At 44.6% G+C, this 19,491-nt stretch overlaps 1 protein-coding gene across 1 annotated transcript; it reads left to right on the top strand.

Moving 5' to 3' along the window:
* The first annotated feature begins 8,969 nt into the window (after positions 1-8,969).
* On the top strand, positions 8,970-19,352 carry TLCD3A (TLC domain containing 3A). The gene is made up of 5 exons (XM_001370351.4): positions 8,970-9,615; positions 10,047-10,130; positions 16,460-16,664; positions 17,663-17,758; positions 18,883-19,352. Exons 1-5 carry the CDS (start codon positions 9,494-9,496, stop codon positions 19,150-19,152), a joined length of 777 nt encoding a protein of 258 aa, XP_001370388.1. The 5' UTR covers positions 8,970-9,493; the 3' UTR covers positions 19,153-19,352.
* Positions 19,353-19,491: the final 139 nt, after the last annotated feature.

Raw genomic sequence — 19,491 nt, 5'->3', positions numbered from 1 at the left:
AAATGTTGAGAGTTTGGGCTCAGCAGTAGTTTAGGTACTTCCAAGGAGGCAGCAGGCAGCTAAGTGGTTCAGAGGATGAAGAGCCAGGCCCAGAGATGAGAGGTTGGGGGTTCAAATCTGGCATAGCTGTGTGACCCTGGGCAAGTCATTTAATTTACCCCATTGCCTAACCTTTACTACTCTTCTACCTTAGAACCAACACACAGTACTGATTCTAAGATAGAAGGAAGGTAAAGGTCTGAAATACCACCATCCCACCCCACCCAGCAAGAGAGCAGTAAGATTTTAAAAAAGAAGAAACTTGAGGAAGTGGATACAATGCAGTACTTGGAATCAGGGAAACCTGAGTTCAAATGCTACCTCATATATTTCCTGGTTGAATGAGCCTGGGAAAATTGCCTAACCTCTCTCCATATCCTCATTGTTGCTTCAATTAGTCAATTCCTTCTCTCATTGCCAATCTTGCTATAAATACACTACGCTAAATGAAAAAGGAATTCTGATTTGGTTGCCTAGTTCCTGCCTAGATTTAGAGAGGGAGCTGCCCAGCAATTATTTTCTAAATGATTTCAGTAACAGGCCTCAATTAAAGTACTATAAAATACATTAATCTGCTGCTAACCTTGGTGTTGATAATCCTTGGGCAAGTTGTTAGGACACCTAGGTGGCAAAGTGGATACAGTGCTGAGACTGAAGTCAGGAAGACATGAGTTCAAATCTGGCCTCAGACACTTACTAGCTTTGTGAACTTGGGCAAATGACTTAACTGTTTGCCTCAGTTTCTTGATCTGCAAAACAAGCTGGAGAAGGAAATAGCAAATCACCCTAGCATCTTTGCTAACATAAATAAAAAACAAAAAGAAAAAGCAAATTGGGACCATGACGAGATAGACAAGACTGAAATGACTGAATAAGTATACTCTTTCTGTGCCTCTGTTTCCTTTTATGTAAAATCAAGATGAGCTCTAAAGTCCCTTTCAGCTGTAACATCTATGATTCAAATGTTGGTAGCAATCTCCAAAGCTTATAAGAATCTTTAAAGAACCATTGGGATGCCTAATTATTTGTTTATTTACAAATGATGCTGTCACCTCATTCAAATGAATTTGTGATCAATTTGAAAGTTCTCTCTAAAATGGAGATCATATTCTATCCATTCTTTCACATCCTAGGTGTCTCTTGCCTAGGACCTCCCATAAGTTGGCCAGAGGCAGTTCACCTCCAGTGACCACTTTGTCAGATTTTATAGGAAAATATTTTAATTAATCTGTTAAAACTGTCTCATCTCAAAAAAAAAAAAAAAGGCAGAACATAGTACAGGGAAGCTGGAAGAGAGTTTAGAAATCATCCAGTCATTTTAAAAAATAGAGTCGTGAATATAGGTGTTTTCTCCATCGTGGTTTCTTTATTATTTTTTAAACCCTCACCTTCCATCTTCAAATCAATACTGTGTATTGGTTCCAAGGCAGAAGAGTGGTAAGGGTTGGCAATGAGGGTCAAGTGATTTGCCCAGGGTCACACAGTTGGGAAGTGTCTGAGGCAAGATTTGAACCCAGGACCTCCCATCTCTAGGCCTGGCTCTCAATACACTGAGCCACCAGCTGCCCCCTCATAGTTTCTTTATATTGTGGGATGGCATAAGAAATTAAATGGGAATTTTGTGGAAGCTGCAGAGGACACACAAAGGTCCAGCAGATTTAGAAGTTCAGAAATGCATAAAGCATGTATAGAATTAGCAGCAATGCAATGATCCAGGACAATTTTGAGGGATCTACGAGAAAGAGCACTATCCACATCCAGAGGAAGAACTGTGGGAGCAGAAACGCAGAAGAAAAACAACTGCTTGAATACATGGATCGAAGGGATATGATTGGGGATGTAGACTCTGAATGATCATCCTAGTGCAAACATCAAAAACATGGAAATAGGTTTTGATCAATGACACATGTAAAACCTGGTGGAACTGCGTGTTGGCTATCAGAGGGGGATGGGAGGAAGGGAGAGAAAGAACATGAATCATGTAACCATGGGAAAATCCTCCTAATTAATTAAACTTTAAAAGTATATGTAGAATATTGTATAATATCAACATATTTTCTCTTTTAAGACCATAAATATGCAAGGGTTTTTTTAAAGTTTGTGAAAAGAATGTCAAAGTCAGCAAATGACACACAAAAGCTAGAAACGTAGAGATATCTTAGCATTGACCTATATGTAGCCTATGGCCAAATACTTAACCTGAATTTTACAATAAGGTACCATAAATGCCTTATAAAAGGAAAATAAAACATTCAGGCTTCTTTTCTGGTATGGAGGGAGGGCCAAAAAAGTTTTACTCTGATTCTCCAGATTGCAGGGGACTCCCCATCATAGGCAGATGGAAGGGATACCTGTAAATGTGCATTGTCAAAAGTCTCTTTCTCTCTCTGTTCTCTCTCATTCCCTGCTTCCCTCTCTTCCTTTCTTCCTCCTCCACCCTCCTATATGTCTCTATCTCTCCTCTTTCTTTGTCTGTTTCCTCTCTATCTCTGTCTCTCCTCTCTCTGACTGTCTCTGTCTCTGCTCTCTCTATCTCTATCTCTCCTCTGTGTCTGTCTCTTTCCTTCACACTTTCTCTCTCTCACTGTCATTCCCTGCCTCCCTCTCTTCCTTTCTTCCTCCTCCACCCCCCCCCCCGTATGTCTCTATCTCTCCTCTTTCTTTGTCTGTCTCCTCTATCTCTGTCTCTCCTCTCTCTGACTCTGTCTCTGCTCTCTCTATCTCTATCTCTCCTCTGTGTCTGTCTCTTTCCTTCACTCTTTCTCTCACTGTCATTCCCTGCCTCCCTCTCTTCCTTTCTTCCTCCTCCACCCCCCCCTGTATGTCTCTATCTCTCCTCTTTCTTTGTCTGTCTCCTCTATCTCTGTCTCTCCTCTCTCTGACTCTGTCTCTACTCTATCTCTATCTCTCCTCTGTGTCTGTCTCTTTCCTTCACTCTTTCTCTCTCTCACTCTCATTCCCTGACTCCCTCTCTTCCTTCCATCCTCCTCCACCCCCCTGTATGTCTCTATCTCTCCTCTTTCTCTGTGTCTGTCTCCTCTATCTCTGTCTCTCCTCTCTGTCTCTGCCTTTCCTCTCTTTGTCTCTGTCTGTCTCCTCTCTCTATCTCTGTCTCTCCTCTCTCTGTCTCTGTCCCCATCCCTCTCTCCACTTTACTTACACCCAGAGCTGGACAGGAGTGCCTTCCCCTCTAAGGTTACCTTCCAAGGGTTTTACACAAAGGTTGTCTCCCCAGTTAGAGGAGAAGCTCCTGGAGGGAAGCAATGCTTTCTGCCCTTCTTGACTTCTGGCCTTGGAGGTGCTTCCAGAGACGAGTCGCTGCCATAGGAACAAAGATGACTGGAAAGCTCCTCAGTCCCACTGGCGCTCAGTGGGCTGAAATGGCCGGCTGGGGTTCTCTTGGCAGAGCCAGAAGGGCCCAAGTAGGGGAAACCCTGAAACAGTTACCACCAAGTCAGCTAAGGGGAAAGCGATAACATTGTTTCTCCTCCATTGTTTCTCGGGATACTGAGCTGGAATCTGTTAAAGTTTATCCCAGCCGGCTACATCTCCCCCTGGTACAGGCAAACTTCTCCCTCTCCCTGCTTAAAGCCAAACAGCTAGCTGCCTCCAGGGCTCCAATGGGCCACTGGCTCAGGCCTGGATAAAGGAGCGTCTGTGCACCCTGGGAGGTGCACAGGGCCCGCTCCGGCACTGATGCGCTAGAGAACTCTGAGCAGCTTTCTTTTCTATCATGAACTTAATTATCAACAGACAGAAGAATCTCAGTGTATAAAGAGGAACAAAAAAGGAGGCTTGAATATATGAAACCATAAACTTCTGCCAAGTACAAGTTTGTTTTGTATTTTATTTTTTAAACCCTCACCTTCTGTCTTAGAATCAATACTGTGTAGTGGTTCCAAGGTAGAAGAGCATTAAGGGATAGGTAATGGGGGTTAAGTGACTTGCCCAGGGTCACACAACTGGGAAGTGTCTGAGGCCAGATTTGAACCCAGGACCTCCTATCAGTAGGCCTGGTTCTCAATCCATTGAGCCACCCAACTTCCCCCAAAGCTTGTTTTTTTTATTGGTTTTTTTTTTGCAGTGAGTTAATTTTTATCTCTCTTATTACTCATCTGAAAAATTTTCCACAAAAACATAATAATTATACAATGAGAAGCACCATTTATATCTTAGAAGGGAAGAAAAGAATACTTTGTGGACACTTACACAGCAAGAGACCATGCTTATATCTAAAAAGTAAAGCTTTTTTTTTTAAAGGGAATATTAAATTTTGTAAGGTTAAAAATTAATCAATTAAAATACAATCCATTAAATTGAACAAGTTCGGGCAGCTAGGTAGTACAGTGGGTAGAGTCAGGATAGAGCCTGGACCAGGAAGAACTGAATTTAAATCCAGCCTCAGACACTTCCCTGGGCAAGTGGCTTAATCCTGTGGGCTTCAGTTTCTTCATCTATAAAACGAGTCCCAGAAGAAAATGGCAAACCACTCCAGTATCCTGGCCACAAACCCCCCCAAAGGGGGTCTCAAAGAGCCAGACACCACTGGAAGTAACAAAATCATCCTGTTCATTTCCATCCCCTTCTGAACTTTTTGGATTTCGTTTGCATATTCTTTCCCATTTTATTTAGTGCTTTTTCTTTCTTTTTTAAAACTCTCACTTCTCACTAATGCATCCCCTAGGGTTTCTGAGACATTATTCAGAAGGATTTGCACCTCTAGCACAAGAGCTTGTTTTTCAGGGTTCGGTATTCACCTTTCACCCAATTCTCACTTGTGCCTCCAAGAAGCTGTAGCAGTCACACCCTGGTAAAACCTTCTCCACAGATGGGCTAACCCTGGTTGAGGGACTGACAGGCCTCCAAGCTGTCTGTGAGTTAGGAAGGATGTGTATCTCCAGCATGTGAAGACTTCCATTGTCGGAAGGGACCGATAAGAATGATTTGTTCCATTGTTCCACCAATGAAGATGGTGGAAACATGGAGGTGGGACATCCGAGAAGGCACGAGGTCATCCATTGCATCCTCGGGCTATCACGGGTCATCCTGACTTTTGTCCTGCCGCTGGATTTGGATGACTGGAAGAGAGATTGAGGCTGAAGGCTTTGTGCAATTCTCCCTGACTTAAATTCAAATCATGAAAGTTACATATCACCCTGTGAAATGAAGGATGAACAACTCATTCCTCCATCCTCATAGAAACCCTTCTTTATAACAAATATATATAATGAATGTGTTGATCTACATCAACATATTGGTCATATCTGAAAATCTAATGGATATTCTGCGCCCCTAGTCCTTCGCCTTTCTGCCGAGAGTCAGGAGGCAAACTTTCTCAATAGCCTTCTGAAGCCACAATTGGCCACTGTGTCCATGAGTGTTCTGAAGTCTTTTGAAAACATTTTCCTTTACATTATGCCATTGTGTAAACTATTCTCCCATTTCTGCTCATTTTATTCTAAATAATTCATATAAATCTCTAGTTTTTTTGGATTCTTTATATTCATGATTTCTTGCACCACAATAATATGCCGTTCCATTCATGTACCACGATTTACTTAGACATTTGCCAACTGATGGGCACCCCCTTATTTTTTTTAAACCCTTACCTACCATCTTGGAGTCAATACTGTGTATTGGCTCCAAGGCAGAAGAGTGGTAAGGGCTAGGCAATGGGGGTCAAGTGACTTGCCCAGGGTCACACAGTTGGAAAGCATCTGAGGCAAGATTTAAAACTAGGACCTCCCATCTCTAGGCCTGGCTTTCCATTCACTGAGCTACCCAGCTGCCCCCACCCCCTTATTTTTTGCTCCAACAAAAAGCCGTTCTTTTAATAGTTTTGTACATACGGGTCCTTCAGCCCTGTCTCTGACCTTGTTTCACTTCCCAGGCAGTGTCTCACATGGAATAAGTACTTAGTAAATGCTCTTGGGATTTTTTTTTGACGAATTCTTCATCCTCCAGTTTTTTCCTCTTTAATGTGACAAAGCTGGACTATAAGGTCTAACTTCCCTTCCCAGTATAATATGTTATGACTAAATTATAAATCCTTTAGGCTTGGTGTTACATTTGTCTTGTGTTTGGATTTTGTGGGTTGTTGGGCTAAGTGCTTATCTATTACTCAATCAATGAACCAAGAAGCCTTTATTAACTGCTTTCTCTGTGCACTGTGCTAGGCCCCAGGGATGCAAAGGCAAAGAATGAAACAATTTCTGCTTGCATGGTTCTTATATTCCAATGAAAGAAGATAATAAAGGCATGTACAACAATATAGTCTATAAAATTAATATATACAGATACATACAAAAGAGTTAAATACAAGGTAGTTTGGAAGGGAGAGCATTAGTATTTGACATCAAGAAAGGGTTCATGTGGAATATGGGGCTCAAGCTGTGTCTTAAAGGAAGAAAAGGAGGTGAGGAGGCAATTATTTACTCCAGGAATGCAAAGACAAGGAGATGAGAGACAGACTGTTGTGTACTGCTGGTGAGGAATAGAGAGGTAGCTAGTTGATGGATTGCAGAGTATGGGACTGGGAATAATGTCCAGTGAAGCTGGAAAGATAATTTGGGGACAGGTTCTAAAGGGTTTTGAAAGCTACATGATTCATATTCTTTCCCTTTCTTCTTCCCTCCCTACTCCTATAGCCAACAAGCAATTCAACTGGGTTTTATATGTATCATTGATTAGAGGAGTTTCTAATTGATGCTAATCAAGCCCTTGGAGTTGATTGAATAAGAGAATTGCATGGTCAGATGTTTATTTAAGAAAAATTATTTTGGCAGTAGTAGGAAAGAGGGACCAGGGAACAGGGAAAAGGACACTAGGAAGAAAGATAACATGATACTCAAAATCTGGAGTGTGCTTCTCTAGAACAGACTGAAGAAAAACTCAGACAATGGAATTGATTTCAAGTGTATCCTCCTTCCCCACATTATTATCCGGGGCCATTCCTTTATAGATCTTTTTCTAGACAATGCTTTCTGGAGTTGTTGTTGTTGTTGTTTTCTGGTGGGGATCGACAGACTGCAAAATGGAACTTGGTATCTCTTGCTCTCAAAAACCAGACCTTCATTCCCCAATTGACAAATGGTCAAAGGATATGAATTAGCAGTTTTCAGATAGAGAAATTAAAGCTATCAATAATCTTATGGGGAAAAAATTGTTCTAAGTCCCTCTTGATTAGATAAATGCAAATTAAAACAAGACTGAGGTACTACATCATACCTATCAGATTGGCCAATATGGCAGTAAAGGAAAGTAGTAAATTTTGGAGGGGATGTGGCAAAATTGGAACACTAGTGCATGGTTGGTGGAGTTGCTAACTGATCCAACCATTTTGGAGAGTAATTTGGAACTATGCCCAAAGGGCTTTAAAAAAATGCATACCTTTTGATCCAGTTATACCACTACTAGGTCTATATGCCAAAGAAATAAAATTAAAAAGGGGGGGGGGGGCTTACTTGTACCAAAACATTTATAGCAATTCCTTTTGTGGTGGCAAAGAATTAGAAACTGAAGGGATGTCCCTCAATTGGGGAATGGCTGAACCGATTGTGGTATATGATGGCGATGGAATCCTATTGTGCTGTAAGGAATGATGAACAGGATGATTTCAGAGAGAGCTGGAAAAACCTGCTTGAACTGATGCAGAGTGAAATAAGCAGAACCAGGAGAACATTGTAGGCAGAAACAACAATACTGCGGACCTATCACATGTGATAGACTTAGCTATTCTCAGCAGGACAATTATCCTCCAGGACAATTCGGAGGGATAAAGAATGCTCTCCACCTCCAGAGAAAGAACTGTTGGAAGAGACCTGCAGATGAAAACATAGGATTTGTCACTTGTTTATTTGGGTTTATGTTTTGGGGGTTGAGTTTTATATGATTATTCTCTTACAAAAATGATGACTATGGAAGCATGTTTGGTGTGATAATACCCAGATTGAATTGCGTGCCAGCTCTGGGAGGAGAGGAGGAAAGGAGGCAGGGAGACAATTTGGATCCTATAACTTTGGAAGATGTATGTGGAAATGTGTTACTACATGTAATTGGTAAAATATCTTTACAGTAATTAAAAAAAAAAAAGCAAGCCCGTCTTGTCCCGGGCTCTGTCAGCAAACAGGCATCTGTAGTGGGAAACATCTTGGCAAATAGCTAGATGGCCGCTGTCCCAGGAGGGGGCAGCCCACCCTGGTTTGTTCAAGAACCTCTTGAGGTTCTTGACCTAGAGAAAGGCTAACGTAAAGCCCTTTCCAACCTGGCTCCAGACTATCTTTCCAGATTTATTACGGGTGCTATTTACTTCATGCATCCAAGTTGTTGCTGTTACCAGGCTGTTCCCTATGCCTGGAAGTATACACAGTCAATAACCGTTCATACTGTATCAATGGAATGTAAACGCCTTGAGGACAGGGTGACCCTTTTTTGATTTGGGATCTCCAGTGTCCCATACCGTATTTTGCACACAGTAGACACTTAATAAATGGTAGGGGGGGGGGGCGGCTGGGTAGCTCAGTGGATTGAGAGTCAGGACAAGAGACAGGAGGTCCTGGGTTCAAATTTGACCTCAGTCACTTTCCAGCTGTGTGACCCTGGGCAAGTCACTTGACCCCCATTGCCTAGCCCTTACCGTTCTTCTGCCTTGGAACCAATTGATTCCAAGAGGGAAGGTAAGGGTTTAAATAAATAAATAAATAAATAAATGGTTGCTGGTCATATGTACTGTTTTCCCCAATAGAACATGATCTTGGGGGGACGGACTAGTTGCTTTTGGGGCCAGAGTAAGCGCTAAGGAGAGTCGGTAAACTGTCTCGAGTTGTTTATTTCTCGGGTTCATGGGGGTGGGGGTGAGATGGGGAGTGGTGAAGGGTGGGGTGGGACAGTGGAGAGGGAGGCCAGCAGCTAAGCAGAGTGACGGAACAGACGCCTTTCTTGCCCTAGGGACCCGCCCCTCAGCTTGCCCCTCAGCCTGAGGGCTCTTTCTCGGGGCTTCCCAGCTCCCCGAGGCCCCCCCTCCCCGCGCTGAGGGGCGGAAGGGAACGAACTTTCGGGGCGGGGCCAGATCGCTCTTTCGCTGCTCTCCGAACCCGGCCAGGCGCTCGGGTGGGACGCTGCAGGGGCAGCGCCCAGCGGCCCGTGGTCGGCCACGTCCCGGGCTCCGGGGCTCCCGGGCTCCCGCGCTCCCCTTCTGGCTCCGCGCCGGGAGGCTAGCGCCAGGGAGGCGGCACTCCTATCCGGCCCGCCGGCCCTGATCACGCGGGGCCGCGGGCGCTGGGTAGAGGGAGCTCGCTGGTGAAGGAAGGTGGGCGGTGGGAGGAGCGTGGGCAGACTGGACGGGACGGGCCTGGGCGGGGCGGGCCGCGCCGGGCCTGGCCGGGCTCGGGAGAGGGGCTGAACTGAGCAGAGAGGGCCAGATCGCGGAGCCGCTGGTCGGGGCCCCACAGCACCAATGCTGCTGACGCTGGCCTGCGGCTCGCTTTTCTACCCCGGCTTCTTCGTGCTCTGCGCCTGGAGGCTGCACCAGAAGCTTCCCCAATGGCCCGTCATCGACTGTTTGACGTTCAGCAACAGGTATGTGGTGACCGCCTCCCTGATGCCCTTGGCGGCGGGGGACTCCGGGGACCCTCCGGCATCCCCGACTGTCTTCGCGGTGCTGCGCTAGACGGGACTAGGGGTGCGCGGCCAGCAAGGAAGCCGCAGGGAGCTGTCTGCCTCTTCCCTTTCCGCGGACCCTCACGGTGATCCTGGGTACAGCTCGGGGTGGGGGAGCAGCCCAGAGCGAGGAGACCGCTCTGCCTTTGGACCAGTGTGGGCTGGGCTCTGGGACTGCTTTTTCTTGGGGACTGATGCTCCACGATTAGCCCGCGGCCGTGCAGGGCGTGGGGACTTCCTTAGTGGTTTGGAAGTCCGAGGTGGGGCAGACCAGAGTCTCCTCATTGTTCCCCAAGATGGGTGATGAAGCCTCTTTTTCTTGTTTTTCTCTACCCCCTGCTGCCTGTTAGGCTCGTTTCCTCAATCCAGGCTGTCCTGGCCACTGTCTCCGGGTTCACCGTCATTTTGAACTGCAAAGATGTGATTACAGACAGGTAAGAACTGAGGCCATTGAGAGAGGAGCAAACGTCGGGCAGGGGATCTTTTGGAGAAGGGCCTGCTTATCAGTGGCTTGCAGGCACCCCTTTATCAGTACCACCACTAGGCTACTGATTCTGGGAGTTTAGGACCTTATCATCTCCTCCCTTTCGCCCAGTTTCCTTTCCTACCTTCGAGAACGAGTTGAAAAAATGTCTAGTGAACACACCCTGGAATATGGTGAATGGCTTCTTATTAAGAAGTGTCGTCTAAGAAAAAGAACTGTAGATAGAGGGGAATGAAGATCCTGGCTCCAGGCTCCCCCAGGACACTGTGATCACAGGCAAAAACCCAAAGCCCCAATGCAAGACAGAGCACAAGTTTTCCTAGTTGCACATGAGAAATAATACAGAATTTCAGGACCTTGATAGAGAGAAATAAGCATCTGGGACACACTTGATGCTTTTAGAAAGAAAAGGGTCATGTCTTTTCTTTTGCATAGGTGGAGGATCCAGCAAGGTTGTTTGAGCTGTTTGCTGAACTGCTTCTTTTTCCTTTATTTTTTATTACAAGAGACAGTTTCCTGGGGAGAGAAAGGAGAGAGATGTATTTTGAAATGAAGGTGATCCAGAAACAAAAGGTTTCAAAAATAAGACTAAGCTTTTTTTTTTCCTTTAACCCATACCTTCCATCCTTTAGAATCAATACTATGTGATGGTTCTAAGGCAGAAAAGTGGTAAGGGTTGGGGGGGAGGGGAAGTTAAGTGACTTGCCCAAGGTCACACAACTCGGATATGTCTGAGACCAAATTTGAATCCAGAACTTCCCATCTTTGGGGACCTGGCTTTCAATCTACTAAATGACCTAGCTGCTCTTGCCTTTTGTTTTTATGTCATTTCCCCTCATAATCTTCCTCCCTGCCCCCCCAAGAACCTGCCTTATAACAAAGGAAAGCATTTAAGCAAATCAATTGGCAATGTAACAGTACTTAACAGTGTATATTAGGGCACAGTTCAAAATTTGACTTAAGGCATTTTACTAGCTGTATGATCCTGGGCAAGTCACTGTGGAAGTGAGAAATTGAGAATGATGATCTGTCATTCAAATGAAAGTATTCTGAATTGGAATGTTACCAGGAAAGGCAGTTCCCTAGATTAGTAAAGGGAATTAAAGACTTTGGTTCTTTCAATGACCTCCTCTTCTTTGGTCAGCCCCTTGGTAGTGTTCATGTGAAAGAAACAACCTTTCTCAAAACAAGCTACACTGCTCTTTCCCCTAGACTCCCATCCCTGGCAGAGCTGGGTTTCTGGATGCCAGCATCCTGGACTCCTTTTCAGAGAACCACCCTATAAATGATACGGCCCAAACTAGGCGGGAGGTGGGCAAGTCCTCATCTATTCCTATAATAGAGAAGTATGATGTTTCAGTCAAAATGGGGACCAGAAGGTCTAGTTTGCGTGACTTGTGGCTGTGATTTTTCGGTGGCTCTGTGGCCTCGGACTTTTCATTTCAGAATACTTTATTCCATTCTTTGCCTCTCTTTTCCCAGCTCCAAGCCTTTGTTCATCCGGGCTGGGTTACGAGTTGTAGGAAAATGGTCTTGGGAGCCACTTGAATGGTGGTCCCCTTCATTTTGAGATGGGCTCTGTAAGATGAACCTGTCTCCCTAGAGAGACCAGAATGCCCCAGATAGATTTTAAGGAGGGCAAAATAAACTTACATTACATTAAAACTGGAAGAGAATTTTAGTCACTTTTACAGATGAGGAAACTGAAGTCTTCATCATTTCCCAAAGTTATTATACAGCTCTGAAGTCTTACAGTCTAGCTTTGAACTTAAGTCTTCTGATTCTTAAGTCAGGGAGAGACAATATACCAAAGAACGTTGATCCTGGAGTCAGAAAAGGCCTAAATGTTCAAATACTAGCTTTCTAAATGTGGCTGTTTGACCTTGTATGAGTTACAGAGCCTCAGTTTCTCTATTTGCAGAAGAGAGAATGCTTGTATGACATATATCGCAGATTTGTTGGAAGTCAGAACACTTTGTACCCCCTCAAAACGCTATGGAAAATGAGCTGTTTTTCCTATACCAGGGCTGATGGAGGGGAAGGTGATCCGAAAACAAAAGGTTTCAAAAATAAGAGCAAATTTTCTTTCCAAAAGAAAGTTGCTTAGTAGAAAAGTTTTATTATTACTTAAAAAAAAAATCCTTACCTCCTATGTGAGAATCAATATTGTGGGTTGGTTCCAAGGCAGAAGAGCAATAAGGGCTAGGCAACAGGCATTAGGGGACTTGCCCCGTCACTGATATGTCTTAGTTGTGTGAACCACGGGCACGCTTGTTGCTTACTTTCTGGGTGTCCCAGACAACTAAGATTGGAATCACAGATGAAGCACTGATTTGCAATAGTGTACCGAGTTTTAGGGAGTTCCCTACAAGGAAGAAATTGCTGCCTCCCTCTGTCCAGCGCCTTCATTTTGCAGAGGAGAAAAAGAAAAGACAGAGAAGTGAAGGGCCCAAGGTCACAGAGCAAATCTGTTGCGGTAGAAAATCTGATGCTTGGATTTGAATCTGTATGCCACTCGGGATTAATTCGTCTCCTGCACTGCATTCTTCAAAAGTAACTAGGAGGGCAGCAGCTAGGTGGCTCAATGGATAGGCAGGAGGACCTGGATTCAAATCTGACCTCAGATACTTCTTTGCTGTGTAACTCTGAACAAGTTGCTTAACCCCAATTGTCTAGTTCTTCTGCCTTGGAACTAATACTTTGTATCAGTTCTAAGATTTACAAGATAAGAGTTTTTTTTTTAATTAAAGTAACTAAGAGATGTTGCTATAGGCTATAGAGAGAAAGTGAAATGAGGCTGAGACACACATAAGGAGTTCTTGGCTGGGTTGAATTTTCTTTTGGTAAACTTAAGTATTTATTACTAATAAAGATAAATATGAATGGAATATACATTTTGGTTCCAAAAATATAGGATGGAAGAATTATGGCTAGACAGTGAAAGTGCAGTAAATTTTAAAGTGTGTAGCAAATTCAATGTGGCTGACATAGGGAGCGAGGTGCGAGGATCACTGCCTCTCCACGAGGCAAAGGGGAATGGGCGATAGTCACGCTATACTGGGTCCTCACCCAGGCCATATTTGGGGAGTATTGTCTTCAGTTCTGGACATTACATTTTATGAAAGACATCCGTGAGTTAGAGTATGTCCAAAAGAGGACATCCAGGATGTGGAGAGACTGGAGAATACATTATATTGAAATAACTTGGGGGTGGGGGTGGGGTTTATCCAGGAAAAGACTTTGAGCAAGGATTCTTAACCATTTTTATACCACAGATTAAATCTGTGGACTCCTTCAGGAAAATGTTTTTAAATACATAAAATGCACAGGATTAAAAAGGAAACCAATTATATTGAAATAGTTACCAAAATACTTTAAAAGTACATGGGCTGCTGATTTTGAGGAACATGAAAGCCCTCTTAAGTATCTGAAGGACAGTCTTATGGAAGAGGGATGAGCTTTATTCTGCTTGGCCCCTGAGGGCGTAACTGGGGGCAGTAGGAGATATGGGAGTAAGACAGGTTTAGGTTGGATCTGAGGAGAAACTTCCCACAGATTGGAGCCATCCAAATATGGAATGGGCTGCCTTAGGAAGATCATGGAACTTTTGTCACTGGAGGTCTTCAATTAAAGGCTGTATTTCAACCTATTGGGAATTTGCTAAGTGGGATTTTTGTTCTAGGTCAGTGATGGCTAACCTTTTAGAGACCATGTGCTATGCCGTGCCATCCCCCCCACCCCCCTTTACCTCAGATAGGGGAGGAAGAATGTGCTTTTGTTGGGCTGCCAGGAAGAGGGATGGGTGAAGTGAAGAATGTCCTCTTCAGGCCTGGGGGGGTGGGGTTAAGGGAGAGTGATTGCCCAAGTGCTTACCTCCCCTCCAGCTCTGCCATCTGTAAGCTACCTACCTTACCCCAGATAGGGCAGGGAGTAAGAGTTCCCTTTAGACGGCTGGGCAAAGGGATGGGGAGGCACAGTGGAAAGGGGAAAGGGAGAAGCTTGGCCCAAGTCCCTCTGGCTTTCTAGTAATTAACCCTGGCAGGTGATGGCGTACATGCCCACAGAGAGGGCTTTGCATGCCCTCTTTGGCATGTGTGACATAGGTTCACCACAATGGCTGTTGAGACTCTTGCCATCTCTCAGATTGTCATTTACTATGCAAAGCTCTGTACAAGGAAAACAACTCTCCTAAACCTGCTTTTAACTTGTCATAAGGATTTTGAAGCCTACCTTTCCAAACCAAAGGGCCTGATGTAGGCTAAATAAGCTGCTATAACCCTAAGTTGTTCTAAATACTTGTTGCAAGGATTAAATAGAGGGTACATATTTCAGAAGCAAATGATTATGTTTCTGCAATTAAAGACATGGCATGAAGTTTGTGTTGAAAAATAAATAGGAACAAGGGCAAGACACACACATTTCTGAAAAATATTTGAAATTAAAATATTTCTACATCGGCCCTTTGTGACAAAGGGAATAGGGTAAGAAGTTTTGGACTTTACCTCCTCATTAGGATTCTTAGTAGTAGTAATAACATTTTATATTGCTTTAAGATTGGGTTCTTAATCCTTTTTGTGTAACTGAAGAACTGCTAGATGTCAGTGTAGAAGTAAAGAATGTACACTTTTTTCCCCTTCCAAGTTCATAGACCCTGGAGAATCTATGTATGGACCCTAGGTGAAGCTGGTCCGGCTCTGAATTCAATCATCTGACATTGATGATATTGGGATGTCGTAAGAGCCCTAGCCTCTCCAGAAAAGTCTTCAACAAATACCCAAACATTTTACCACCATATAAACTTCATTTTGACTAGTTGAGGTACAGAAGGGAATTTCCCCAGTGGAATCTCTGATAGTTGGATTAGTCTCTTTCAAAAGCCTTTCAGATTCTTCGATCCCTCAAACTTCCAAAACCCTATGTGTGAATTAAATGGGGCAGGTTATTGTTCCATTTTTTCAGGTAAGAATTACAGAGCTGGGAAAGGCTTTGCCCAAATGCATGTAGCTAGTTTGTTAGGGAAACTCTAAAGACATTTGCCCTCGAGCTATGAATGTTTGAGCTCTGGTAACTAGGAAGGTCCTAGAGCTCCCCCTTTAAAGTCAGACAACTCTTGGTTTTACCAGGCTTTCTGCAGCTTTCTCTTATTTTCAAAGGGGTAGTTATTCTAATTGTGGAATTGCTTCATCCAAGCCATGGGGCTAGAGATGAGCCATCTCCTAACCACACCTCTTTAGGCCCTGCCAGAGCAAAGCCCAGGTAATTGATTTACATTACAGCTACTCCATTCATGGCCTGCCCTACCATAGTTCCCATTGTTTACTCAAAGTGTAATTAAGGAACAGGAAGTCTGGGGACCATCTCAAAAGGAAAGCTGCACCCAAGGCTGCCTCGGACCTTCCCCAGGGTATGCAATCTGGGTTTTATTGTACATCCCTGCGTTTTTTATGTGTGGAATGGTTAGTCATTAACTGGCACTGAGGAAGCCATGTGCGGGCGCTCTCTTTCCTCCTTGGTCCAAAGGCATCCATGGGGAGCCCTTGGGAAAAGGCTTACTCTTAGCTAGTCAGGCCTGTGACAAGCGGCTTGTCAAGGCAGTTGCCTTTCAGACCAACCCCTTCTCCAGGATAACCAGCATAACTCGGCTATTTTCATATTAATACGCAAGTGGGACTGGAGCGGGTCTAGCCAGGAAAAGCCACCCAACAGGTTACAGCCACTCCCAGGGCTGGGGTTATGTTTTCTAGTGGGACTTGGATGGATACTTGGGAGATAGAGAACTGTGAGGTGTGTATATGTAGGTCTGGGGTTTCATATGCAAACTAACCTGCTGAGTAATGGCTTGTCAGTCCCATCCGAGTAAGACTGGAAATATGAGCTTTGGTCTGACTCCCCTGTCAGTTTCTTACGAGGAAGTGTTGGGAACACGGAGGGATGGTGACTTGTAAGTACCACAAAATGCCGGTTAAACCCACTGCAAGGGACCAGCCAATCTAGACAAAAGGAAACGTCCAACGGCTCCATTTAAACGTAGCAAGTGATGCCGATTGATTTTTGGCTTCTTCACCGAGTCGCCCTCTCTCCAGAGCAAGTCTTCAATAACTTCCTCGTGCATTTTCTTTTCTCTGTTTGCAGAGATGTTCTTTATTTATTGGCAAGCACTTGGAATGATAACCTTTAAGGAAGGAGCAAATGGGTTGGCGGCACATTAGTTCTAGTGGACAGGCCCCTGGGTTCCACTTGCATAATCTGCCTTTTGAATGTTCATTTACTTCCCTCTAGGCACTGGCTCGCTCGAGAATATATATGGGCTTTGATTCCATACATGACCTACGACCTAGGTGCGATGTACATTTGCTACTGGTACCGATATAGAGGCGAGGATAAGAAACACACTCTTGCCATTTTTAGGAACTTCATCAAGCACGACCGCCTCATGCTCATGCACCATATTTTCATTCTGGTTGTTCTTGTACCCATTACACAGGTGAGTGTTCAGAGCTGGACAGTGTTATTATCACTGCGGTGGCAACTTGTGTTTCAGAAGAGCAGAGAAGATTATTGTCTAGTCTGTGGAACTGTAGTTGTCCCTCAGATGTCCTTTCCCTTTACAATTTCATTTGCTCCCTTAGTTGGTGGGCTCCAGTGACTCGGTCCCTTATTCCAGCCATGTAAATGGTATTCATAGAACGACAATTTTTCTGAGTAATTTTGGTCCGTTTCATGAGTTTTGTTATAGCTGAAAAATTCACTCCTTGGCCAAGCTTCTGTTTAGCACTCCTTAGCCAGTAGGCACATCATTTGGTGCAAGTCTCCATCATCAAGATATGACCTGCCGGTGCCTACTGGATTACACTCCCCTGATAGGGCTTTTAAGAACTCTAGCTTATTTTCATGCCAGGACAAGATAACAGGTTTACTTAAACTTGGAAAAACGAACACTGATCCTATCCACAATATACCTCTCTGCTCCTGCTGTCACTTCCCATAGTGCCAGGCAGCTTGTGTCCTCATTACATAGAATGCAACAACTATTTTAAAAAGTAAAAACTTTAACTGGTGGGGAATTTTGTCTTTATCATTTTAAGTAGTTACTTTCTTTTCATGGAATTGCTCCCATGTTTTGGCACCATGAAGGTAAAGCCTTCAGAAGAACAAGGAGCAAGTTATACTTTTTATTTGGCTAGAATTGGATTTCCATGAACTCGCCCAAAGGGCCATAAAGGAAAGATGGTTGAGAGCCTGCACGTGGGTTCCTATATACTCCCTGGAAAGGATGGTGATCCTCTGGCTGTGTATGTCATTCCTCAATGACGGCAGCTGCTCAGGCATTGCTTGCCTCAACTCCTGTGTTCAACTCTTTAATTGTTCCTTTGTTGTCAAGGTTAGCCATCTTGGCATAACCCCACACCCTGCCCAGCGTTCTGCTGCCCTTCCTCTCAGAAGGCAAATGTTTCTCAGGTCCTGGTTTCTCTTCACTTGCAGGTACTAAGGGGAAAACGTGGCGACTTCTTTGTAGGCTGTATCTTCACAGCAGAATTCAGTACTCCATTTGTGTCCCTGGGCAGGATTCTGATCTTGGTATGTAAAGAATCAGTGTCAGATCTAGAAGGGAACTAAGGAAAATATCTAGCACAACCCTTTCATTTCAAAGATTAGGAAACTGAAGCCGAAAGAAGGGGAGTGATTGACTCCAAATTATCCTGCAAGTGAATGTAGTGGCGAATGGATGATAAAGAGGGACCCTTCCTTATCAGCAAATTACAATCCTAAAGAAAGTCCTTAGTGACGGGTAGAGTGAGGCAGAAGTTGCACTGGATGACCATATGTTCTGAGTCCTGTGGGGAGGGCAAAATTCCAGATGGTCTGTTGCTTTAGGGCTTTACACAATGCCAGGATCCCTGTAGAAGCAGCAACGTGGCAGTCATTCCCATCAAAAGAACTTGACACGCACCCCCTTGCTCTGGTTGTATATGTCCATACTTTACATATGGAGGATCATAGAAATTTAAGAGGTGGAAGGAGCTTCAAAGCCCATCCAATCCTACTCGCCCAGGAGCTCTGAAATCCTTTCTACAATGTACTCAGTGAAGGGGTCAAGCACTGGCACGAAGACCTCCAGTGAGAGGGCCCCTGGGACAATTCTCACTTTTAAGATTCTCCCCTCGTGACATCAGGCGTAAATTTGTCTCTGTAGGGTCCTCTGGGCCTAATTCTGTCTTCTGGAGCAGAACAAACAGAATCCCTCTTCTGCATAGTAACCTTCCATATATACCTAGACCACAGTAACCCAGAGCATTCATACACCTATACACACACAACTCCATAGAGACGTACTACTACACGGACACTATGCTTGTAAACAGACACAATACACATGCAAACACTGTGGATGTGTATTTTCGTGTTGTATATGTGTATATGCACACTATGCATTCATCACTCTCTCACACACACACATTCAATCCAAGCAATGACCTGCCCCACCTCACCCCCATCTTTGGTTGTCTGAAGGACCCCCCGAATACAGGCATTCCAAGCAGCCCTCGGGCCCACAGAGGGTCTAGCTGTGTCTCCTGTGCCTGCCCCGGATGACCTTTATTGCTATTGGACCTAAGTAGACAAGGCAAAGGGTTGGCTAAACCAGTTCCAGCCCCCTGGTGACCGGTTCTTCTCTCTTCTTCCTACTTCCTCTCCTTTTGCAGTTAAAGCAGCAGCACACACTTGTGTACAAAGTGAACGGATTCCTGACCCTGGGGACCTTCTTTACCTGTCGCATCCTCCTCTTCCCTTTTATGTACTGGTCCTACGGCCGACAGATAGGGGTGTCCTTCCTGCAGTCACCATTCCACATACCCTTCATGTGCAACGTGATCAATGCTGTCCTCATCGCGCCCCAACTCTACTGGTTTTCTCTGCTCTGCAGGAAGGCAGCCCAGATGTTTGACAATTCCCAAGCCAAAAAGGACAGTTAGTAGAGATGTGATCCAGAGCATTTGGAGGAAGGTGTGGCCCCCCACACCACCTGTTTCCTCCACATTCCATGGACCTTTCAGACCCTGGATGGCCTGTTCTGTGGACATCAATAATAGGGAGGTGGATGGGTCTTATAAGGAGCAATCACATTTCCTCCCCAATCTGCCTTTGTACAGAAGCACATTTTCATGGGTAACAACTAGTTATCAAGGTGTGGTTTTTGAGCAGCTAAGGAAGGTGGCATCTGTCCACCAATTACCAGATAGATTTTGTTAGCTCTGAGGACCCTTCTGGGGTCTCATCTCAAAAGAGCTGTGCAGGAGGTGCCATCGAAGTTT

This window comes from Monodelphis domestica, chromosome 2 (genome assembly GCF_027887165.1).
Source record: "Monodelphis domestica isolate mMonDom1 chromosome 2, mMonDom1.pri, whole genome shotgun sequence".
NCBI lineage: Eukaryota > Metazoa > Chordata > Mammalia > Didelphimorphia > Didelphidae > Monodelphis > Monodelphis domestica.
The sequence above is the reverse complement of the archived record's forward strand: the minus strand, read 5'-3'. Positions and strand labels throughout refer to the sequence as shown.